The 26,727-nt window shown below is 33.6% G+C and overlaps 1 protein-coding gene across 1 annotated transcript in view; it reads right to left on the bottom strand.

Annotated features, from left to right (window-relative positions):
- Positions 1–547: 547 nt before the first annotated feature.
- The window catches only part of LOC149771148 (transient receptor potential cation channel subfamily M member 5-like), an 84,800-nt gene continuing 58,620 nt past the window's right edge, over positions 548–26,727 (bottom strand). Inside the window, exons 10-16 of the mRNA XM_089948822.1 lie at positions 25,036–25,349; positions 19,801–19,890; positions 18,954–19,094; positions 18,575–18,768; positions 5,509–5,570; positions 2,829–2,976; positions 548–583 (exon numbers count right to left, since the gene is read on the bottom strand). Of these exons, the coding sequence (XP_089804948.1) occupies positions 548–583; positions 2,829–2,976; positions 5,509–5,570; positions 18,575–18,768; positions 18,954–19,094; positions 19,801–19,890; positions 25,036–25,349 (985 nt within the window). The remainder of the gene's footprint in view (positions 584–2,828; positions 2,977–5,508; positions 5,571–18,574; positions 18,769–18,953; positions 19,095–19,800; positions 19,891–25,035; positions 25,350–26,727) is intronic.

Below are 26,727 nucleotides of genomic sequence, written 5' to 3'. Positions count from 1 at the left end.
AATTAATGTGGCAAAACTGCTGGTAGTTCAGGCCAAATGACAAGGCATGAATATTACTGACTTTGCCTACTAACGCTAGAGTGAATATTAAGCAGGTTTTATATGAAAATTGAGTCATTGTGGGTGATCCTTGTCATTACCCCCATTGATTCACAAAAAGTAAATGTAATGAGACTATTCCAGTTTCATGAAAAGTCTTATGCTTCTTAGGCTTTCAGACTGTGACTGGTGGATGCATGATGAGATTTTAACATTCCATCTTTCATAGGTGCAAAATGAGAGCAGGTTCTATTGAAGATGAAGGGGGTGGAGTGGGCAAATGAGACACTATTTGTTTATTGGCTAATGCTGTATTAACCATCAAGTTCTCTAGGACACTGAACATGCCTGTCAGGTGGCAAATTTGAAATGTGAATTTGTCAACATGGATAACACCTGAAAGAATATCAAACAAGAAGGTAGGAAAATGGGGATTTGGTTCACACGCTTGCCTTCTAGAATAACTGACAAGAATTTTCCAAAAAAATCAAAATGCTATTTCCTGTCATCACCTCAATTTACTAGGGTTTTCAGCTCCAATAGGCTGATATGCAAAAAACATTCCTGAAGAGATTAAATCCTGTTTTCCTATTGTAATGAGGGTTAGATATTAGCACCTCAGTTTTGATGACACCTGTTTAGAACGTCATTCCCAGATGTTGATCATCAAATTGGATGTCTGAACAAAACAAAGAGTGAACGTCCTTTCTGGAACCTCATTTAGTCCAAACTATGATCATTTAGTAAAGTGAGTAAAGTTTCAGCCGCTGAGGTAGTAGAATATTCTGCAGTGGTTTATGAATGGGCAGCAGAAAACAAAGAGATCCATGACTGCATTGAAAAGACCCACAAGGCAAAAGCAATTCCTAAGCGGAAATTCCACTCTCCGATTAGATGGAAGACACCACTGAAATGGAATACAGGGTATATTCTTGAGGGAGGTACACGTGATGTAGAGATAGGATTGGAAGTCCATGTCAAGAAGAATGATTTATCTGGAGTTGGGGGTGTGTTTGTTTTGGAGATTTGGAACTAGAACACAAGAGGATTGTTTTGCATTGATAATGGTAGGATTCAAACATGCACACTCTTTTGGTTGCAAGTCCAGCAAACTAACCACTTCCAATTTATATTTCTTATAACATGTAGATGGTGACATACAGTAGATGCATCGCATTTTATGGAAAATCTCCATTCCCATGTGCTGAACTGGATGTAGTGTGCATTATATGTAAGCAATATGTTGTGACGCCGAAATATATAGTTATGGAGACTAGTTAAAATAGAATAAATAGCTATCATATTACAAACGAATTGATGTATGCCAAGGGAGAATTTCATATCCATGTGTACAGGAGATGGTCAGGCCTGCAATGTCTCTGATGATGCCTCTGACTTTGGCATGGAAAACTGACATTACTCTGTTTGCTAAAAGCCACATTTAAATTAGTGTCATCATTGTGAGACAAAAGGACTGTAATTCTCCAGGAATAAGTTGGCTGATTCTACAGGAGGATAAATGCCTAGAAGTGGACTCAACTTTTGTTTTTGACTGTATCTGGATGCAATCAAATGTGGGGTTCAGTGGATTAGAGGATAGCTTGACAGTGTACTAAAGAGCCAATTTCGATTTCCATTTGTGATGCAAGCAATGACTCATTTGCTTCAACATCACGGCTTTTTGAAAATCTACAGACAAAGTTTAAATACTTGATTGAACATTGATTGAACATCTGCAGGTACGATGCATCTTGTATTAAATCCAAGGATGTTTAACGTTTTTATTTTTTGAGGTGTCTAATATGTGGAAGGAAAGCTGCCAAATAGTCACAAATAAGTCATTCAAATTTTGTCTTTGTCACAATGGAAATAAGGAAAGATAAAAACATAGTTTTTGGGTCATCATGAATTTGATGTAAATCGTTGAAATGCATAGTATTAGATTTAAACAACATGTTTTGTTCGTATCATTCTGAATAATATTTAAGCATATGTTTAAACTTGATGTTTAATTGTATGGACATTTTTTTACATACAACAGATCAATGCATAAGATGTAGTAAGTTCCTTGATTGAGTCATTTGATAATGCTTTTAATTTAACGTTGAAATGATGAAGTGTGCTTCCTTTTTAAACACTGAAATTTCTACTGTTCAGAAATGAATAAATAGTATGTAGTAGGTAGGTGGCCCTTTACCCTAGTGAAAATTACATAATTAATCTTATTATTGAGAATCAAAGAATAATTTCCTTGGAATAAAATGTAATAAAAGTCAAGTACTTTGAGGTGCTGTACATATTATGTACTATAGAGTTCGATAATTAAGATGGTACCGGTTGCTTATTGTGTGACAGAACAGACAATTGGGCTGCAAAATAGCGGTAGATAACGTAGAGAGAGCAAAATGTCAGAAAGAAAATAGAACATAATTTACTGATGAGAAAACATATAAGGATTGCTCAAAAGTATAAAAGACACACATGAAAACTGTTTTTAGACTTCCTAATAGAATGCTGATCAAACACAAGCAAAAATATGATGAGTTACGGAATTTTGAAGGAACTCCTCTATTAAGTGAGAAACAAGAATGATCTGAATTCCATCCCATCATATAACTGAAGCACTTTTGGTGCTAAAACAAGCAAAAATACATGGTAATGACTTTGTTCATCGGGAGGGCTAGGTTTGTGAGGTAGTGGATTTTTTTATCCTAATGTATCATGATCAAATAATGTATTTGAAAAACAAATTAAGTTTTAATCAATAATAAGTAAACTACTTTACTCACCTGGTTCTCTATCTTGTCCACCCTTTGTTCTACATTTGTTGAACTAGGTTCAGGACCAATCATTATTTTCTGACTGGGGCTGGGCATGTCTTTCTTTGTTGTTACAGCTTGCTGCAGCTCATTTAATTTGTTTACCAGCTGCTCTAACCTGATTTTAATGATAACAATAATTATAATGCTAGGTAGAAAGAGTATTAATTTCAAAGCATAAGAAACGTTTTTAACTATAGGCCATTTTAGGTATACAAAACAAAATTTCCATCTAAATGTACTAGAATATGTTGACCAGTTCATATGATATGCTGATTCAAAGAAACAAACACTTGACGAAATATAAAGCTAATCAACAAGAGCCTTAACTCAGTCAAACATGGATTAGACAAGAAAAAATGCCAAATGGAAGGGATAGCTTTAAGATACTTTTCATACCAAATATTCATCAGAATATAAAGAATGATTCTGGTGCCACGGTGATTAGATGAAATATCCCATATAAAGATGTGCAGCAGATTGCAACGGTTACAACTCCATCTAAGAATGGAGCACATAAGACAAAACCATAATATGCTTCTACATCTAAGATACAAATAGAATGAGAATATATTTGATTGGCCTTATGCAACAATGTTTACAAACAACATCCAATGTAAATATAGGAAATTGATCAACAAGGAGTTGATGAGAATTACCACAGAAAAGTCTGTGTGATATTATGCATACCAAATAATCTTTGATGGTTACAGCAACATTCATATGATGATTTGAAGTTAACTATCATTTAACTACTTTAATCCAACATGGAGTAGACTAAATGACACCAAGCAATGAAACATACTTTGTACTTAACCAAGTGAGACATGCGAGACACTGGCTAAGCATACATTCCTAGCAGATTAGCATGTAAACCTGTGGTAATACTGCAGATGTACGGTAACATTATATAACAATTTCAATTAGATGACACAACAACTGTAGAAGATATGTGACTTTCAACAACAAAAAATATTTAACATTGCTCATGGTGATAATGATCCAAGCCTTTTGCTTAGGCAGGCAAGACAAACATGACATGAATTACTTTTCAACATATAAAAATCAGCTTTGCAGTAATATTATCCTAAAATTTCAGTATACGTTATGCTCTGATACGGAGGAGATGTGACTTTCAAAATTTGAACATTGTATAAATGATACATGTTTTCTGCTTAGACTGCTAACATGGAAAGACAGGAATGCCTTGCATATCAGGGCATACAATTTAGACAAACCAGGTGATACTGACCCAAAGTTTCTATTCAGTGCAACATAGTAGTGAATTTATTACTTTCAAAAACTGTAAATCAGATGTTTAATATTGTTGAAAGCTATGACACTGCCAGCATAAGAAGTGTAACTTCTGTGTCGTACATTCTAACTGTACAAGTGTAACTTCTGTGTCATACAATGCATATGTCAGTCAGATATAGTTCTAAGATGTTCTGCTGGCTTGTGTCAATTGTTCTGTGTAGCTAACATATGTGCTAGGATTCCTTTTTGATAAATTTTGTTAAATTTCTTAGTTTGGGGTTTTCTGGGATTAGACAAAATGAAAAACTGATATATGTTGTAATTTACTCTGGAACTTATATAACTGAACTTAAATGCAAGTTTCTAAATCATGATCTATGGTTTGCCATTTTGTGTCTGCCAAACCCAATATTCTGCACTTTCATGGGTATACGTTCATGGTAGACAATTTCTTGTTGTTTTGTTTTAGCATATAAGACCAGAGTTAATCAGCATACTCATTGTGGAAGAAGTTTTGTTCATATAATGTTATTACTGAGTGAACAGCCAGCCCATTATACGACCATCCTGCATTTATTAGTCCTCTACGTCTCAGTGTATTAATTGGTCCCAATGGTCTCAATGCAATTTGTTTCTGTTTGCATCAAGGTATGCAGTTTTGAACTAAACATACTAAGCAGAAATAACACGTACTTCTTACTATACTTACAACTTACATGACCATAACCATGGACCTTTAGATTCGAAAAATTATAGATGTCTCTACAAAATTTATTCTGCAAAATCCAATTTACCTAGATCACAATGACCTTGGTCTTAAACCTTTACAATCCAAATCATTTAATACCGTAAAAGGAAGAAACCCATTGAGTGTCCCGACGATATTTAGCGCTTTCAATTTAAAGATCTTTAAGGACACTGGAAAATAGTATTATTTAGCTCCATGTTAGAGATCCATGTGTAGGTCAATCCAACTTATGAAGATCATCTGTTCAACTGTATCGAAAGCTATGATCTTGAATCTGATTTTGGTAAAGCACCACTAGTTAGATATATAAGATGGAGCCTATTTGATTGCTTGCAAAATGAAGCGATGATCATTACTTGGTAACTACTTATAACAGCCTCCATGACACTGTTTTAAATCCTTCAGAAACTAATAAAATTATGTTGTAATTTAATCCATTTACTTCAAGAGTTTGTAGCCAATGATTGAATGATACAAAGCAGTTGTTTTCCGTAATTGTTACATATCCACTGTACTATCATACAAAACCTGAAACTAAATGTTATGTTACTGATTAATATTTTAAAATATGCCACTTTGACTTCCTTTCTCTTTTCAATGTAGACTGAGAAACATTGAGATTTTGCACCATTCAGAAAATGAAACCTCAATGACCCCAAATACTCATCGCTATGGACTGGGGTAAAATATACAGACTGCACATCAACCTGAAAGCAAAACTGATGGCATATACCAGTGGTCAAAGATTGCAACAGCAGCGGTGTATGCTACATTTATTCATCACTCCACACCTGAGCATGCATATGAAATTGTTGGAAATCATGCTAGTTATGATCCCATCTATAACATAATGTGAATGAGGGTTCAGTCTTTTGACTGTTATCAGAACCATTTAATTTCTGGTGTGTAAAATGATAGTACAAAATATGACCTTGTCAGTATTGTGAAATTTAAGTCAGATAAGCGATTTCTTCAAGCTACATTGGAATCGACTTTCTGGAAAAATGCCTTTGAGCACAGCACTGCATATTTGCATTTTTCATTCAGTTACGCCAATCTTAGACACCAAAAAATGGTGTTACAAGTAGATTTTCGCAAACGAAAGTTTTCTTTCTTGCTTTTCTACCACAACGTTTTGTTCAAGTCTTTGAAGTAAATCTAATATTATAATGCCAAAACCAGTTCCCTTCTTTCAGTCACAATGGCTAGACTTTAGTCACTCTGCCTCCAAAAGCAATAATAAAAATAATATTATTAATAATGCTTTATTTATAGAAGGTGACTCATTAGTCAAGGACTATTGTCCATTGAGGCCCTCTTAAGAAGAGTATAACAATGCACATTATATGAAGGTAGCAATAATTACTGTTTATTTTAACATGTTTAGTATTAAAATATTAAATTCCATTTTCTATTAGAAGCACATATATGCTCATGGTATCTCTTCTTAAATACTCTAATATTTTCAGCAGATTTTACATGTAGTGGAAGCTTGTTCCACAGAACTGTACCAGAGCACTGGAAGCTCTTTTCAAATTGCTCCATTGTTTTGTTGCTAGAAGGTTTCCATGTGATATTGTTCTCAACTCATGTTGTGTTGAAAAAGGCCTGAATATGTACTGAAGATACTCTGGTGCAGTTCCATGTAGACATTTATATAAAATAACTGCCTTGCCAAAGTCTATCCTGTCATATAGTGTGAACCATTTGAGTATAGGTTACTTCCTTTTCCAAATTGTTCATACTATTTACAAAGTTCAGTTCAGGTCATTGATGAACTAATCTTATTATACGAACACCATTTTTCATTCTTTCGTCTTTCCCCGACAGTGAGGATAAACACTAATTCTGAAAGTTACAGGCTATTTATAAAGCTTATTAATGGTACTGTAAATAGTAGCTAACTCAAATTATTGTGGAATGAAATAGGAAACAGGTGAAAGGATTCACATACAATCCAATGGACATACAAAATGTCCTGGATTTTTGTTGGCATTAAGAATTTATGATAAGTAAATGATCTATTATTTCTTTCTCTCATTTGTCTTGCAAGTCTATGTGTAGGGGTTAAAACGTACATATCATAATTCTGAAATGGTATAATCACACAAGTTGTTTTACCAGAACTACTTGGTCCATTAAGATTTTTGATGTTGTTGTAGGGTTTAACGCCTTTTTCACCACACGATAGGCTATACACGGCGGCCAGTACTATTGGTGGAGGAAGAACCCGGGAAATCCCCGGAAAGAACCACTGACCCTCGAGAAGCTAGTGACAAGCTTTCTCACATAACCACATTGGCCGACAGAGGTGAGATGGCAATGATCCATAACGGAGAGAGCTTTAGACCACTCGGCCATTCGGGGCCCCGGTCCATTAAGATAAATTGTTTTATGTCTAGCTACGGGATCATACGCTGACGGTGCTGATGATAATTTTAATATCTGATTATTTTTGTAATAAACATCTTTAATCGAAACGTCGGCTGATTCAGAATAATCGAGCATATTTTCCTGTTTTATTCTCCATTCTCCCCATCATGCATAAATGCCGATATTCAATTTTTCCAACAATCCTGATTATTTTTTATTGATTTAAAACGAATCTGTAGCGACTCTGAGAGCAAACTGAGAAACCCTATTTATCATCGATAATAGATTTATCGAAACACATGCGAGCATTGAAGATCTTAAATGAGTAAATTGAGGTGACTCTCCATCCATATAACCCACAATTATACCTAATTAAGTTCCATTTGGCAAGAAAGCTATTTCACGACTTACAAATTTTTTTTGTTGTACCAACAATTATAAAATCTAACTCAGCATCATCTATAATTAATCTTCTATAATGTCGTTTATGATCATATGATCCTTCTTGGGTGAATTTACCTATTATTTTTCAGCCAAGATCTTTTGTGATTTTATTTTCATAATCGGTTATATCAGGATTTTCATCATCAAAATATTTCTTGTGTTGTGATAACCAAACTTCTTTCTGTGGATGATATGATATTGCTTCACCTACTGTCATAAATATCAATATTTTTACATCAAGCATATATCGTAATAAAAGTATTGGTACCCACATTTTTCTGAAAAATGTTTGACAAACTAAGCATAACAAACTGGAAGAAAATCTTTATTAAACTCGAATGACTCAATACATGTGAATCCAGTCAAATCAAAATCTGTCCATGGTCCGTTTATCGATACTCTGGTCATTTTGTGTGTAGGTTGACGACATTTTTAAAATATACAAAACATTCTCCCATTCCAAGAAAACTTCCGGGATAGCATGCAACCATATCAACTGAGATAACATCTCTATAATCGTATTTACTATTCCACAATTCACCATTTCAGTATTCAACAGAACCCGATATTATATCAAATTGAGTTGATTTCCACGAATTTTTCTCTCTAGCAAAATGAGTCGCAACTGACGGAACAGTTAAACAATTACTCAGAAATCTTTCAGCATCATCGATATATTTCAACGCAAGATGTTTCATTTCTTCATGGAGAGATTCTGTACGATAAATAACACCATTAAGTCTTACAAACTGATCATAATTTCCTTTATCTGAACTCTGAAATAACCATACTGATCCAGGATCGTTTTTACTTATTTCGCTAATAAAATCAAATATATCATCATTATAAAATTTAACAGTTTGATTTTGTGGAAATACTGTAACTGCATTAGTCCACGCATGCGCATTATGATCAATAATTTCGCTCGAAGCTCCTTTTCATTTATACTTTGATTCGTAAAAAATCTCTTCGGTTATCATTTTTACTATTATTGGGAATTGTTATTTCTTTCCTAGCTCAGCTACACCCTTGACAGATGATCCAGTATCTTTAACTATTTATCCACAATCATTTATTATTTTATGTCTTTTATCCGTTAAACCGTTTCCACGAGTCGAAACGGTAAAATGCTCCGTTACTCATTCGGCTACATAATTTATTTCAGAAAATTTCATTGGTTTTGGATCATTAACTCTGGGTTTTTCATTTATAGGATAAATTCTATAAATAACCACGGTTACTGGATACGATCTTTCATAATATGGTTTGTCAATACCAGTCAGCATTCTTGTTTGGATTTTTTACTCAGTATGGCATTTTTTTCATTATGTTGAACAGGATCATATTTGTCACGGAAAATCCAATTGTGTTTCTGCTAATGCAAAAAAAAAATTACTTTAAAAAGATATTTTCGATTGTCGAGATAATTAATGATTGTTGCCGCTCATTTGTCGTTCATTGTAGCATCGACATCATTAGTGATTTTGAATGTTGACAAAACATGAGATGAGCCATCTTTGCGAAATTCTATCTTGGCGTCATGAATTTTATTAATCAAGCTTTTATTCTTCGGATACCCAAAGCTCTTATCAGCAAGTCAGAGGATATTCTGTCAAGATTAAATTTATCTTTAGAAGGCTTAGTCGCGGATAATCTCTCGAATTCATCCATTTATAATTAAAACAAATATTTAAATTGAAATATTACATATATATATATATATATATATATATATATATATATATATATATATATATATATATATATATATATATATATATATATATATATATATATATAATGATTCAAACGAAGAACAAACAAAGATGGCAAATAATGGGTTCTATGACTCCTTGTAACAAAGCTTGCGTAAACGAATTCTGCGGACATCATATGCATAGTGTTTGTAATAGAAGTCTAGGACCAAAACCGTATCTGAAATGTGGTGTTGGAGTTAGAAGTAACACGCATTTGTGTGGACAAGATGGTGGTAAAAAATACAGAAAACCGAAAAGATACTATGATAAAAATTAATAACAATGACAGGGTCATAAAAATGTAGACGATTATTTGAAGAGATTTTCAATCTAATGATTTAGACATATTATCTAAACAAATAATTTTATTATATAAAATGGAAAATACGTTTATGAGACATCCAACCATTGAAAATTATGAAGTATCACATGATGGTGTAATTCAGACACTGTCGACGAAAAATACCAGTCAGTCGTGACATTAATACAGGTTATCTCATATTCAGTACCGGGGGGAATGAGACATATCCCTGTCACCGATTCATATTCAAGTGTTTCAATGGATTGATAAAAGACAGTCTTGTGATCGATCATATCAACGGTTAAAAAAATTGATAATAATTTATCAAATTTACGAGCTATCACGCAGTCAGAATTCTCCATGTGGTCGTACTGGTAAACATAAAGCAATTGGAAAGAGGGCGGGTAAATCTATAAATACAGAGAATGACAAAGAAATAATATTTCAATCAATTAATGCAGCTGCCAAATATTTCGATATTCACTCAAATTCAGTACAATTTATAGCAAATAAAATATATAAATCTCTGAGAAATAGAAACAAAAAAATTATTTTCCATTATTGTTAAAAGAGATAACTGTCAAGCTAACTATCTCCTTTAGATTAGTTAAGTAGTTACCTCGATTGCATCTACTGATTATTTACCTAATTTCCTTTTTTCTTTTCTTTTGTATCATCATAATCATTTTCAAAATAATTATGATAGAACGATTATTTTACCATTTCAAGACTTCTATCATTGGTGAGAAAATATATATTATAGGAAAACGAAAGTTTCCACACTCACAAAACATATAAGATGAATACTTACCTTTTTCTGATAGCTCAATAAAATTTTAGTATTATTTAAGGGAGATAACTCCTGTCTCCTTAGCAGAGACTAATTTAGCAGTTATCTCTCTTTGTTGAAGCCAATGACCTGATTTTTCTCGTAAATCGTAATTAATTTTTTCCTAGTAATTACCTGGTTAACCATCTGTATCATAATTAATATCAGTGAAGTTCAAATTAGTAGAAGGATAATTTATGGTTTCTAACAAACGCATTCAAATGCAGATACTAACCTCCTCTCCACTTCAAAATGCGAATTTCCAGACTGACTAAGAGAGAGCGATTCACTGTCATTTAGAGTCAAATATTTCGGGAAAACCCATACTTCTAGAATACTCCAGAAAAACTTAATCACATGCTTCTCCAAAATACTCCAGAACGTTTAATCAAGTGATTCTCTAGAAGGTTCTCTAATTATGGGTTTTCCCATAATGTTGAATTATAAAAAACAGGCCAGATTTGATCTATCCTCAGTCGGACTGGAGCTGAGTTCGAGGGAACGGAGGTAAGTAAAACATGTATTTTGTAGCCTAGATGTATATTCCATAATTGTACTGTATCGTCTCTGTTGAGGAATAATATATATATATATATATATATATATATATATATATATATATATATATATATATATATATATATATATATATATATATATATATATATATATATATATATATATATATATATATATATATATATATATATATATATATATATATATATATATATATATATATATATATATGTATATATATATACATATACATATGTATATATATACATATATATATGTATATATATACATATATATATGTATATATATATATATATATATATATATATATATATATATATATATATATATATATATATATATATATATATAAAATGAATTTTAAAAAGGACAGCATACAAATTCAACTTCATCCAGAAAACATTATTTCTGATTTTGAATCACTGCAAAATCGTAAATTTCAGCCGAACATCGATTAAGTAAAATTATACATGAAATCATGTTACAATCTTTATCAACGGTGAAATATGCAGAACTGGAAAAATTCGTCGCACTTTATATCGCCATTGACAATAAGAGATCAAAATTATTTGACGAATATGAAACAAAAAAAGAATTATACATACGCGTGTGAGACAGCTGAAAAAAGTTATATCGGATATTGAAAGAGAAAAACTTTTGCTTATGAAGGTGAGCATGAAGGTAGCGATGAGACTCAGTAAAAAAAATATTCTGTTATATTTTTATTTTTAGTTTTTAAAATATACCAAATCAGATATTTTTATTGAGAATTAGAAAATATTTTTTTTAAGTTGATCAAATTTAATGCAGAAATGTACATAATTCATGATCTGATCTCTATCACACGTGATCAGAGAAATATGTTCTTGCCGTAGTTGATTTAATTGTTCCTGTGTCAATAAAAAGTATTCGTTGCCATATTCATCAATAATTATGTCAACATGAACTTGTTCTGAATGACTGGAGACTGTGTCATTATTGTTCTGATGGTGTATTCAAGTACCTCACCCTTGTCATGTGTAAAAATTCTCACATGGTGGTACATTATATAATATACCTTGGATTAAGTGTAAAACACTCTGCATGATCCAAAAATCTACGGACAATATTTGTATTATTTTTATCTGAAATATTTTATTTTTGTGAATTTAGGTCAAACTTTCTTATTTTTTTCATGAAATTTGGTCAAAATTCATCGTTTTTCAACCATTTTAGTAATTTTTGTCAAGAAAAATATATAAGATTTCGTAATTCTTGAGGGTAAAAACCCCAGCGATTTTCTAATTGATTTATCGATAAATCAATAAATTCTTGTATAACACCTAAGAATGATGTTTTATCATGCGTTTTTTGTCAATTTTTTTGAGTGATTTTCGAGTTTAAAAAAAGAGAATTTATCAAAAAATGGTCAAAACCAATTAGAAAATCGCTGGGGTTTTCATCCTCAAGAATTACGAAATCTTAACAATTTTATGCAAACAAAATTTTTTTTGTCATCTCTTTAGTGCTGAGGGTGAAAATCGTTAAGATCTTACGTATAAATTTATATTTAAAAATGCTCCACGCAGGTCAATTAAGTGTCTCGGTTGGTCAGTAAGTTTGAAATTTATTCTAGATAATAACGAATTATGTCATCGTAAATAATCATGATTGATAGTTTCTTGTACAATGAAATATCCATGAGGTACTTGCGGTGTAAATGTATATAAAATATATCCTTGCTGAGCCTGATTTGATTATTCAAGATCGATTTGAAAGCTACCACTAATTTCATCACATACAAGACTAACTGCGATTGTTGATGTTATATTAACGATCTCTGGTGAAATATGATGCCTGCCACCATATGGCTCATTGTTATGTTTGAGAAGAGATAATGGTAGGGCTATTTGTCTCCATGATTCAAGGATTATAGGAAAGCTTTCATTAAAAATATCGTTAAGTGATATTTTTAGTCCCTCGGTTTCATATCCTGGTGTTACAAATGCTGGTAATTGTTCTTCTCTGATCGCACAGTGTCTTAGAAACAGCTGTTTAAGGTTTATTGTATGTGGTTTTCCATGGTAATCAACAAATTCACTGCCGAGGGGATTCATATTCCAAAAGATAGTTTTATTCATATAATCAAACTCTGATATGACCTTATTCAGATGTTGTATTGTTGTAATAATCTGTTGTTTTATATCTTCATTGTAGTATTGTGTAACGCCAGAAAATAAATTTTGTAATTGGTTAAATGATCGTCTAAACTCAGAGTTAATGGGATCGAAAAATGATTTGATAAATTGTTCATGGACCATCGGATTTAATTTATCATCATGAGTATATAAATCACCTATTATTGTAGGAAACTCACTCCCCCATAATAAAAATACATCTATATCCATGGATATTTTCTCCAATATTCTGGGTCCATGATGTATTTCTTTTCGTCGGTGGAAAAATCAGCCCGTGCTGGTTCTAGTGGTCCTTCATATTTTCGTGGAATTTCTGGCCATCCTAAAACAGCTAATCGATGATTGATAAATATCTAAAACGTAATCTGGCGAATGTATCTCTATCAGGGATGATAATGTTGGTTCATGAACCAATATAGCTATTTTCGCTTCTTTTCCGGTCATTGATTTTAGTCTGCACTGAAAATCATCATTGATTTCTTCGATTTCATAACTTTCTGTAGGAATAGAAACAACATTCCAATCAGGTGTTTCATCATCTTTATTTCTTTTGCAAAGACAACCGAATCATTCGCCTGTGATCCACCGAATAATTTTGATCGGATATTTGGACAGCTGTAATATACTCATAATTGCGCTAGTGCGATTTCTTTCACTGAAATTGCAGTTGGAAAGTTAATGCTAAATTCTGGATCAGTTGAGCTTACCTTTATCGTTGTTGTTTTTGGCGGATCTGTATTATTTACAATCTGATGTAGTAGCTCGCCTGATGACATCAGTGGAGTTGACATTATTAAAATCTTGGTTTCTAAATCAATCGCTTCATTATAAATTTTGATCATCTCCGTGAACTCAAAATCTGATATTTTTCCATCACTAAGGCTCATTGATAATGATGAGGTTAATTTGGGGTATGCTAACATCGTTGTGTGTTATTTTGTTATATAATCATGCAATTTGCATTTGTGCACGTGCATATTTTTTGCGATGATATTGAGAATACGGCAATCGTTCTTGTAGTTGAAATACAAATTGTTACAACTACTGGTGCCATCACTGTCATTGTTATTGTTGATAATAACATGTTGCTTCCAGCAATAACAGCAGATGCTGAATAAACAATTATATCAACAATACCTACACGTCTGCGATATTTTTTTTATTTTTTCTACATTCTCATCAACAATTTGTGTTAATTTTGTTTGCCATTTACGTGCTTGATTGTACCTTAATATTTGAAAGTCAATTGAAGTGTTCATTATACTTTATACAGTAACCAATTGAGGTGTTTCAGCCACAAATTCAGCCACCACCAGTAAGACGCTGGGGTTAATTTCTTATCAGATGTTCCAGAATAAATATTTCTTTGTCCCCTTTATTTAATATAATAGATACAACTCCAGAAAAATTATCGGTTGAATGACACAGGGATACATATTAAATATCTTAAATTTTGCAACACTGAACACAGACAGCCTGTACATACCAGTGACTTCTGCAGTATGTTTGATAGTGTTGTTTTGCTTAACCATATTGACAATCCTGATAACACCGTGTATACTATGTTGGTAATCTGTTTGTAAGGAATTTTAATCAGATTAATTTTTTTTAACGATCTCAGGAATCCAACTTATGACATCTTCTAGTTCTTTTTTTTTAATTGTTTCAATATCTGATATAGCTGTCTTAATATCAGAGAGTTTTACGTTGGTAGTCAACGGAGTGCCAAAGAAATCGTCTGCGATTTTATTGAGCTTTTGAAAATTTCTAAGAGTATTTAAAAACGCATTTACGTGAACATCATACTCAGCCCACAGCATGGATAATTTAGTATCTACTGTGTCTACATATTTTTGTTGTTGCAGGATCTTCGTTAGATGTTGGATCTCTTAAAACAACTATCTTATATTCGTTCATGCTGAGTTTGCCTATCATTGTGTCGCCAGTGTTTCGCAAATGATTAGCAACACTTTTTGCAATCTCATTTCTAATAGTTGCAAATGATACATTTGGGTCTCTGATTCTGCCGCCGTCAGTAAATACTGGGATGTTATCCATAGTAGCACCGAGAACTCTATGAACTATGTCATTCCATTTGATGCTGCTCGTCTTTAAAATACCGTATTTATCCTGAAAAATAACAACTTCATCTCGGTCAACTCCAGAGAGGTTCATAATATCAGCGAGTTATCTTTAGTCACGTAATTTGACAAATCAGTAGCATCTTATTTTTTCTTGCCCTTAGTGGCACCACTAAGAGAGGATCTTCCATAAATATCAACCATTATAGTTTAAGATCTGTTTAAAACGACGCGGTTACTTGTATAATCATGCATGACTTTATGAGGTGCATCGGAAGATTTTGATATAGCATTGAGTACATTAATTACTTCACGACCACATATTGGCGGATCAGTTAGTGTTTGTGTTGGTAATGATGAATACCAAATTGGAATGTTTCTGGCGTATTTTTAAAATTCTTTTGGCTGAGGAATCCCGTATGAATCAAAATAAATAGAACCACGTGGATCAAATGCATATGCAACCCGATGAGAACCAGGTTCTGAATTATCATCAAGATTTATGATTCCTGTTTCAATATTACTTGGTTGTTTTGGTAATTGATCACACATAAAAACTCCTCTAAAATCTTTAACATATAATTTGTTAGCAGCATCAAGTAAATAAAAATCTGACATAGGAAGAATTAGCGAAGTATTCCTGGAAGTCTCAGTCCTTTTCCGTATCGGTAGGGGGATCCTGGTAATCTCAGACCCCATCCCTTTTTTTATATCCTTGTCCTGCTGCCTTTTTAATGCCATTCCAGCGGCGGTTCCAACAGCACCGAGTGCAGCTGCTTTTGCTACAGCTGGAGCTGCAGCAGCTATTAATGCCGGTATAGCTGCAAGAAGTGGAAATATACCACCAACTTGAACCATATCTATAATAGCGCTCAGAGAAAGATGAAGTTGAACTCCTGTTTTTTATTATAAAGCCTTATTAAAATGTTTGAGTTAAGTCTTGGTTAATAATAATTTGTTTGGACCGCCATCAGAAATTTGATTCTTTTTAGTGATACTTTTATTCTGCATTTACTCGTTTTGGTTGTAATTTTTTCACCTAACCGGAAGACAGAGTGACATTAACGTGACTATATGACATTTTTATAATATCATGAGCGATTTAATTACATGTTTTCTACTGGAGCTCCAATAACTCGCATTCTTCCACCAGCACCTTCAAGTAACATTGATTTATCTGAAAGAATAACTGCAATTGCTCTGTAACCATCAGTGGGTAAGTCGTTTACGCGAGTTCAAAAATAAATATCAAAAACAGATTGTCGTGCTAAATCAAGATGCTCCAGCAAAAAGTAATAGATTGGATATAATTTTGTAAATTCTAATTGTAATATTTGTAAAACAGTATCTATATTTTGATCACGTCCCATAAATGTCATCAAACGATGATATGCACGTACTACATGAATTTGGTCAAAATCTAATAATATATCCTCAGCTGGCTCTTGTTGGTCGTTTATTCTTAAAGAATCCTTTCTTAAACCTTAGTTGGTCAATTATCATATGGCTACATTCTTGCAAGTTGAATCGATTATTATTTCGCAAAGCAGTAAAAATGTGAGGCGGTGCAGAAACACCCTGTTGTGATGCTACATGCCATATAAATACACCTCGAACGGTGCTCTGAACGCTATCTGCGGTCACTGTTAACCATGATAACAGTGATGTACAGCCTTGACCCATAAAAGAAATTAACTTTTGTTCTTAGGCAATTGTTGGAGTTGTTACCTGCATCCACAACGAGAGTTTTACTACATTCACTTTACTATCATCAGCAACACCAGCACCCCACCAGATTGCGTCCTTGTCATTGCCTTTTCTTACAAGTACAATGTACGCTTAGCCCCGAAAAAACATTTCTAACATTTCTACAAAATCCAAAAATATGTGATAGTGGAATCATGAAAATCTTCTACGTGCTCCTAGCAGCATTGATACACGTGTTGCAAATCCTAAGTTGAAATTTGTATTAATATTTCATATAATATCAAAAGCAGCAGCTGGTCTAGCTGCGTGTTCAAAATCATCTGGTTCTGGATCAACTGCAGTATTCTGTGGTGTCCGTATTTTAGTATAATGAAACATGATTAGCTCTGTCGGTAACATCTTTAGCAAACATCACTCATGGACAAGCTGATCTTGTAAAATCATCAGAATATCTTGCTAAGCCTATTATTGTTGTAGCAACGTCAACGTCTTTCTCAATTGATTCAATATTTCTTCCATCAATCAAATATGTAGCGCTATCAAACATCGCCATAATACCATTGTTAACAAAACCAGCACGTATATTTTCATCATATGGCATGTCAGCTGCAACATTTGTTACAAGTTACCCTTCCACTTCAATGAATATCTACTTGTATCCCAAACTTGTAATTCGATTCTTCCATGCTAATTTGGTTCTTGCTTCATGAGAATAAAATTGATAAGCACATATCGATTCATCTTTGAGAATTGGTACACCTATATTGAACGCTGGATCAGATACACTTTTAAACATTTTATTATAATTGTTATCGTCTAACATGAAGACCACTTCCTGCTATTAAATTTGCAGTTATGTCTTTCTGCTTCACCAGCCAACTCTGATAGTTTTTTATTTGCAGATTGATTTATTATTTACTGATATTTGCAGGCATAACTTCATTACTGGGTAATTTTACTGGTTGTGGTTTTCTTCGTACTAATCAAGCTAGTCTATCCTTGACTGTCGAGAACGCTTTACCGGCAAGATTACCAACAGCACCGATGCCTTTATCACAAACAACCTCAACAGCCTTCATCCCTAATTGTTTTGCAAACGGTATTGCTTTTGGAGCTAACCTTTTGAATAAACCCATAACAGTATCACCAAATCCATCTTCGTAAAGCACTTTGTAAGTTTACTACCCTGACCATTACAAGTTCACGTTGTGCATGATGTATCATCATTTTGTAAAATACATACTGATTAATTAACTGTTTTCAGTCACTGTGATTATCATCAGCAATCTCATCAATGAGAGGACGATAAATGTTGATATCCATAATGCCGCCAGTAAACAATTGTTGACTAATATCAGATATTTCATTAATTATTTCCGGCGAATTATTTCCTGCACGTTTTCCTCCAACCAATATTTCTAATGTATCTACATCAGAAAGAACACTGTCAGGACAGATTCCTTGAGTAGAAAAACCACTTCCAGTTGTTTCATCTTTCTTACTTGTTGTTTCTTCTGCTTCCTTTTCCTATTTTCCTGATACTGATTTCCACTTTGCTTCTTTCTTATCTGGTGAAGAACGTAATTCCCTCCTTCATCTGGTTCTTCAAATTCCAGATCTTCTGCTTCTCTTTGTTTCCTTTCTCGTTCAACCTCCTTAAGTTTTGACCTCATTTCCCTATTTCTTTCCTTCCTTCCTGTTTTTGATTTTTCAAAATGCAACTTCATTTTTTCTTCTTTTTGTCTCCTTTCCAGTATTAATTGTTCAACATGCTCATTTACTGTCTGTTCAAAAATATTTTGGAGTATCACTAGTGATGCGAATATATCCCAAACGCAATCGGCAGATCTCATAGCTTTCACATATTCAGGTGTTACATACTTATACCAATCACTTTGTTTGGGTCCTTGACAGCAGCAATACATTCAGGCGTGAATTTATCAATAATGTTAGTTCTACCTTCTGCCAGAGGCTGTGGTTGAGGAAGATTGCTGGAGTGGTAGTTGAGCTGCTTGGAGACGGCTAGCAATATCAACAGGCAATGTTTCAAGAGTTTTTTGTGTTGCCTTAGTTGCTGTAACAATTTTCTTGGTTGGTTCAACAACTGGTTTAAATAATTTGTCTGCACCTTCTGCATATTCAACTTGAGATTCGTGATGTTCTTTAAGTTTTCATCTAACATAATCACGAACAGGAAGAAATTTCTTAATTGCTTTTAATCGCTTTCGAGCTAATCTAGCAGTATAAGACTCCATAGCTGGTGCCATTATTGATATAAATAATGATCTAATTATAGCAGCAGAGGAGGCACAACCTCTATTAGATGTCCAGTGGGTTAACAAAAACACACATACAAATTTAGAAAAACACTAACGACACAAAAACAAAGTAACAAAATAAACTAACCCAATTAAAGATATTCTCAGTAAGTTAGAGGCTTTGGTTTGGCGCCAGAAACCTTTTTTTATTATTTTTCTTTTGTATGAGGGTTTTAGTTTTCAAAGTTACGTTTCAGCAAAAGGTCTGTTCACTTCCTCTGCTGCTGCATGTTAAAATGCATTTGAGATTAACCTGAATTAGATCTCATGTGGAAATCTCATGTGCAGAAGGGTAGGCAGTTTTGGTGTGGGATAGGACCAAGTTGGTAGGTTGAACAACACATAAATCACGATTGAGAGAAAAGCAAAAAATATGCAGACCTACCACAAGTCCGAGGTGTTTGCTTTACTTTCTTGCTCCCACTTTGGTTGAAGATTTTTAACTTTTTCTTCTTCAAACTCGAGCAATTCCTTTAAATGCTCCTCGCAAAATGTTTTCTCTGTAAATAAGAAACATGCATGACTTTAAAACAACAATTACTGTAATGCCAATAAGGCGTCAACATTTATGACATGAATGACATTAGAAAAATGTCTAATGTGAGGGAAATTCAGGGGCAAACTTAGAAGGATATCAGTTCACCCCATTTCCGGAAGAAAAAATATATATTTTTGAGTGAAATAATGAAGACATTTAGGCCGCTTATGCAATATGAACCATCCTATTTAGGTTCAACCCAATATGAACCACCCAATTTAGGTTCAACCCAATATGAACAACCCTATTTAGGTTCAACCCAATATCAACCACCCTATTAAGGTTCAACCCAATATCAACCACCCTATTTAGTTTCAACCCAATATGAACCACCCTATTTAAGTTCAACCCAATATGAACCACCATATGAATCACCCTATTTAGGTTCAAGCCAATACCTACCCATAATAACTTAGATTTACCATATCATTGACAACCTAATATGGGCTGGTGGGATGCTTCAGTACAATTTAGATATATTATGCTGAGAAGCTTAGAGGAAAACTCTTTCAAGTTTTTGAAGTCATGGTAACCAACTTTAATAGTTCAATACACAAATGTAAAGACCTGAATGGCTATTTGCTTTTGAAATAATGTTGACAATGCAGGTAGAATTGATATTGGTCTGCAATTCCCTGGGTCTTCCTTTGCTCCTTTCTTACAGATAGGTGTAACCTTTGCACATTTCAAGGTTTCTGGAAAATTGCCACTCATTATCCTTAATGATTTTTTTATTACTGGTGCAGCAACTTTAAGAATTTGTGGACCAATACCATCCAGTAAGATCAGCCATCAAGTGAGTGAAAGACAGGACATTTCTCTATCTCTCTCTCATAAAGGGCATGCTTTTTATTTGATCGTGAGGTGCAAGAAGAAAAATTGTCATGAAATATCTTTTTCATAGTTATTCATCTTCTAACTGGTCAATTCATGCACACATATATATAATCAAATTTAAATGTGTATTACTAGTACATACTGCTTTAGCACAATTACGTCTAATGTACGTTAATTTTTAATACTGACGATCATGTAATTGTTTAAAATCCTTATTAATGTGGGGTCCTTAAGTTTTTCATACATGCTCTCCTCCCCAAAATTAAAAATTTTTGACACATTTTTATCGTACTTATTGGAGAATTTTTTCGATACTAAAATTTATGTTTAGTATGATAAAATGACTTGGATGACATAATCCAAATATACGTCGATTCAGAGAATAAGATGAAGCTCAGATTTTCTGGTCAAAAAGTATTGTCTTATAGGCCAGTAAATACGGTACCTTCTATAAGCTGAGCCCATGGTCCCTTCTGTACCATCCTGTGAGTTTGTATAGCTGGCTCCTTAAAGTTTATAAGCGCTTATGCATACGTAATAAGGCTTTTCATTTGTTACTAAGAATAATCATAGGTCCAAACAATATATTCTACTTCTTAACTGTTCATTAAAAACACCAGTCTTTACCTATCTCATAGTCATACAGTTACTTGAATATAGCACAATGGCGCATTACTGAGTACTGCAAACATTCAGCTGAAAAGTTTTTTAACAAATGTATAATTCTGGCATGACTCATCTCTGCAGACAAAATTTACTTTGCCCATCAAAATACTGTATTGAATCACAGACCATACTTTTGTTAAGTATTATGTAGTAACAGCTCTCAATTTTGGTCTAAGTCTGCCAGCAGTATTTGGGAATTAGTCTTTTACAGTCTTTAATTTTTGTAATAGCTGTCATATCTGACAGCGTAATTCATTCAAAAATCCTCTGAAAAGGCTTTAAGGTCAGTTACAACATGTACACTGTCTTGGCTGTTCTGCAGTTTTAAGGCCATTTTAGGCTTATTTTATCTTTAGCAACCTCTGCTGCATGCTATAGTTGATTGGTATTGTATGTGTATACTTGAGATACATTTGCATTAGGAAGCATTCAGTATGATTTATATTTTTGCTGAGTATTGTTTCAGTAGAGGCCATTTTAAAGTGATTTTAGTATAGAATCAACCTTCACTACCCCAAATTAGCAAATATACAGTGATCACTGATTAGTATTATCTGTCAAATAAATGAATGAACTTTGGGCAAAGATTCTTTCTGACAAATGTTTTCAAGGTCTGCAGATTAATTTTAAAAAGAACTATTTTATTTTTCACAAAGGTAACCATGCCCATATTAAAACGAACATAACTTCTAGTAATTCAAAAGGCTTTCATGCTATACCGTGTTTTGTCACATTTGATAAAATTCTGATGGGTGGTTTTAAGAAGTCTGTAAAACTTTATATTTTTGTTTTCAGTGACAACTCCCATAATATTGGATTGCATACTTGAATCATGTGACAACTTATACGGCAACAATTTGCCAGAATTTCACATTTCACTGTTTTGAAACAAATGTGCCAAACATTTGTTCAATGTCTGCTATGTAGTTTTTGAGAAGATTAGAGGTTTTTCTCTTTTGGTAACATAAACCATATTCTAAGGCGCACTGGCATGTGAACAACCAGCTAAGGGCTAATAATGAAAGAAACATACATCAGCAGCCTATATAACAAGTTTGATAGCTAAAACAGAGATGTCTGGACAGACTGATGGCAGAAGGAGATTATCACAGTATCCCACCTCTTTGTCTTGGAGATGATGAATTCCATGATTTAAAAGTTGGGTTATTATCGAGACTGTTATGTTCACAAAACATATTGCCTTTACCACTTCCCTTTTATGATTTGCATGCTGACGTCTGGTAAGTTTTTTGTAGCCCTGTGAATTGCCCCAGGAGCAAATGTTGCTTGGATATATACATTTGTCTATTCATGCCCATATAGCAAAGGTATGGTTAAAGTGTGGGGTTTTCTCAAGCTTGTTAATGACATTTATAGACTTATATTTTCCTGTCAGGTAACTGTATATGTAGTTATAATGATGGAAATAACAAGTTCTTAGTTAATGATAAGGAACTAAGCTCTACAAGGAAGGTATGGGCCCCAGTGTCAAAGCCAGTTGCACGTATAAGTTTGACATTGGTCACAAAACAATTCATTCACAAAGATGTGATAATTTCTGCAGCACATATTACATGTATATCACACTTTTCGCTTCTCATAAATAAAACAAATTCCCCATTCTTTCACAGTAAAAGGTTTAACTATATACATCAGCTATATAAAATATTCACATAAATTCACTTGTTTTTCACTGGACACAGTCTGTTGATACTGATGTGCTATCCCCGCTTATTTTGCAGCCTTGTCAAAGAACTTTTTTGCTTTCCTTTTGTATCCATTGATTTTGTGGGCTCAATGTTCAACCTTAAGTTTTCAGTTCATTCTCAACACAGCTATTTTGTTTTATTTTTGAGTTCCTCATTGTTTTGTCTACATGCTGACTACAATTTTTAACACTTCTTTCCTTTCATATAAACATCTTTCTTAAAAACACTGCATTCCACTTTTTCCCCCATGCATTCAGACCATAACTGATGTTCTGTACCGAACTGTAGATTTCTATGGTTATCTTCCCTGCTTTGGAATCAATAACTATATCATTCTTGGCACTGATGGAAGATTATATGTGTCAACCATGAAAACAACTCAGAGACGGGATGCTCATCTTTGATAGAACTGGGTCTCTGGCAACATTATCAGCACTTGCCCACCAGTGATCTATAAGTTGTCCCTCCTTAAATTTTTGAATGGAATCTTCTAACATTGAGATCATACTGGTCCAATTCTTTCTCATTTAACACATTAGAATCTACTGTGCTGTACAGCTGTCAATAGTAATTAATATTTCTGGCAAAGATCACTTAATACAAGTCCTCTGGCATTCCGTTTTCTTTAAAAGTTTACCAACTACATTCCCACAGACTTTGTGAGAAAGCCATCTCATTTCTAACACTTTTGTCAACCTAAATTCAAACCTTTTGTGTTTGTGTCTCTATTGATAATTCAAGATACTTTTTTTTTGTATTATGATAGATCAAAAATAGACTGTAATGAGGAAGACCATATTCATACAAGGAGAAATGTATAAATCCACTTTAAAATGAAGAAAATTCACCACTACATTATCACAGATTTGCTGATAGCCCGATGATTTTCGAAGCTGCCATTCAGTAGAAGTGCAATTTTCCAGTGTATGAATACAGAAGCAAAACGTTAATCTAAATTGACATTTAATAATTAAAAAATTATACTGATAAAGTGTGTGTAGGTGCATGTGGTTACTTTGGGTGGATTCACTGGTAACTTTCTTTTACAGTGCACAAATATTTTATATACACCTCGCACGTAGATACGTATGAACTGAAGATAAAGTGTCTGGTCAGGCTTAATGTATTTAGCAGACTGGTTATGGTGAAGTGTTATGAAGATCATGTTAGTAAATATTCTCAAAAGAATATTAAGCTTAAAAAAATTTCTTCTTTAAATGCATTACTTATCATATTTCAGAAGGAAAATATAAATACGATGATGCACTAGTTGTAACCCCCAAGGTTTAATTTATATTCTGCAGTTTTACTTTTATGTGGAGAAAGTTATTAACTGGACCCCCTCAGTCCAGACTACTAACAAAAAAGGCCATTCACTGTCATATGAATATAATTATAACTAATTTACTGAAAATTTCACTCACTTTTCTGACTAAATCCAGCACAATAAGAAAACAGGTCTTTTATATCAGAAAGTTTTGACTTTTCTGATGCAAAGTTAAAATGGAGCCCTTTTTTTACCAACAGTGAAAATGATATAGTAATTGGTGAGTGATAAAATGATCACCTTCAGCCACTCTGTAATGCCAGAAAAGTAACGCTTTAAGTTAATTAGGTATCATTATGGTATATAATGAGATGTGGATGTTAGCAAAATAAGACACGAGACCATTATTATTTGTAGAAGGAGTGACAAGTTTTTATCTTGAGGAAACAGACAAGTGATTTATGTATGTATGTATGTATGTATGTATGTATGTATGTATGTATGCATGTATGTATGTATGTATGTATGTATGTATGTATGCATGTATGCATGTCTGTATCTAACAATCAAATATTTCAATTAAAGTTATATCTTTTTAATAAAAGCATACAATGAAACATTATCTTACTGAAAGCGTTTCCTCTTCGAGTGAGAACTGCTAGAAGACAGTGTTTGAGACATTGCATTTTGCTCTGACCTTCCCCAGATTTGCTCTGACAATTTCCACATTGTATTTTGTTCTGACATTTCCCAAATTTGCTCTGACATTTTCCACATTTGCTGTAACATTTTTCACATATTAAAAACATAATCTGAAGTAGATAAACCAATAAAGCAAAGGGGTGTGCCAACCATGGCTTAGTGCAGTACTCGCAGATCAGGTTGTATCGATGAAGGCTACAATGCAAATCTGTGTGTTGTTTTACCTTCTCGATTGAATAACTGCAAAACAAGAAAATATAATTTCAAAATTGCTAAAGAACAGTGACTTTTATTTCATTATATATTCATATTGTATGAACTGTCAGACCTTCTGGGAAGGAAAGTCATTAGGGGGGTCTTCAAGAATAAATAAATTGGTCAAAATTATTTTTACTTTAACATATGTTGCTGTTGTTGTAGGGTTTAACGCCATTTTGCAGCACAAGTTAGCCTAGACATGGCGGCCAATATAACTGGTGGAGGAAGAACCCTGGAAAACCCAAGGAAGAACCACCGACCCACGAGAAGCTACTGGCAGGCTTTCCCATGTACCCACGCTAGCCGAACCTTGGACTCGAACCCACGCAGACAGAGGTGAGATGGCAGTGATCCGGAACGGTGAGCCCTTTAGAGAACTCGGGACCCACTTTAACATATAAAGCTGAGGATAATTATGTATTACACAAAGTACTAACATTTGGTAATCAGTAAAAATGTGATGATGTCATCTTAGAAAAATGTGTTAGTGTTTGCCATATGATGTGACCAAAAGTATTCAACCAAATTTTCAATTACAGGAGATTTGTGACTGATCAAATATTACATATAAACATGACTAAATTTTATATTACTTTTCATCTCACTTCTACAAAGCAGACAGCAACTATTGCAATAAACCTAGTCCTTCTCGCATTAATGTGGATTTCTTGCTGTTTTTGTGGGGTTTGATGCCATTTTACAGTACAATATAGGATATTCATGGCAGCCAGTATTAATGGTGGAGGAAGAGCCCGGGAAAACTCTGGAAAGAACCACCTACCCACAAGAAGATACTGGCAAGCTTTCTCACATACCCACATAGGCCGAACCCAAGACTCGAACATACGCAGACAGAGGAAATATGGCAGTGATCCATAACGGTGAGTGCTTTAGACCACTTGGGGCCCCTATTAATATTGATGCTGGTGTGCACACTATAAAGATATAAACTCATACATATACGTGTAGAATTACAATATCTCAAGAATTCTTATTTTGATGTTGCAGGCAGGCAGGCGCATATAAGTTTCATGTTTCACAGCATCTACCACATGATAATTGGCATAATGAAGCTACATGTAGTGGTGTACATACATGTACATTATTTGTATATTCTTGGTTAAGGTTTTACATTTTTTTCAAGATTGTTGGTACCATGTATACATATTGCTACACTTGGACTTAAGAAACTTGATGAGGACAAGCACTTTGATGAGTACTGAATTCTTATCACCAAAATAGGTCATATCAACCCACATTTTATGCTTTATTGATGTTGGTTATTTTTTTCTCAAGCATAGATCATGCTAGAATAATCAACCTTGATGATTAGCACTATGCCTTTCATTACGAAAGAGAG

The sequence above is a fragment of the Sinohyriopsis cumingii genome, unplaced genomic scaffold (genome assembly GCF_028554795.1).
Source record: "Sinohyriopsis cumingii isolate HCF-2022 unplaced genomic scaffold, ASM2855479v2 utg002106l, whole genome shotgun sequence".
Lineage (NCBI taxonomy): Eukaryota > Metazoa > Mollusca > Bivalvia > Unionida > Unionidae > Sinohyriopsis > Sinohyriopsis cumingii.
The sequence above is the reverse complement of the archived record's forward strand: the minus strand, read 5'-3'. Positions and strand labels throughout refer to the sequence as shown.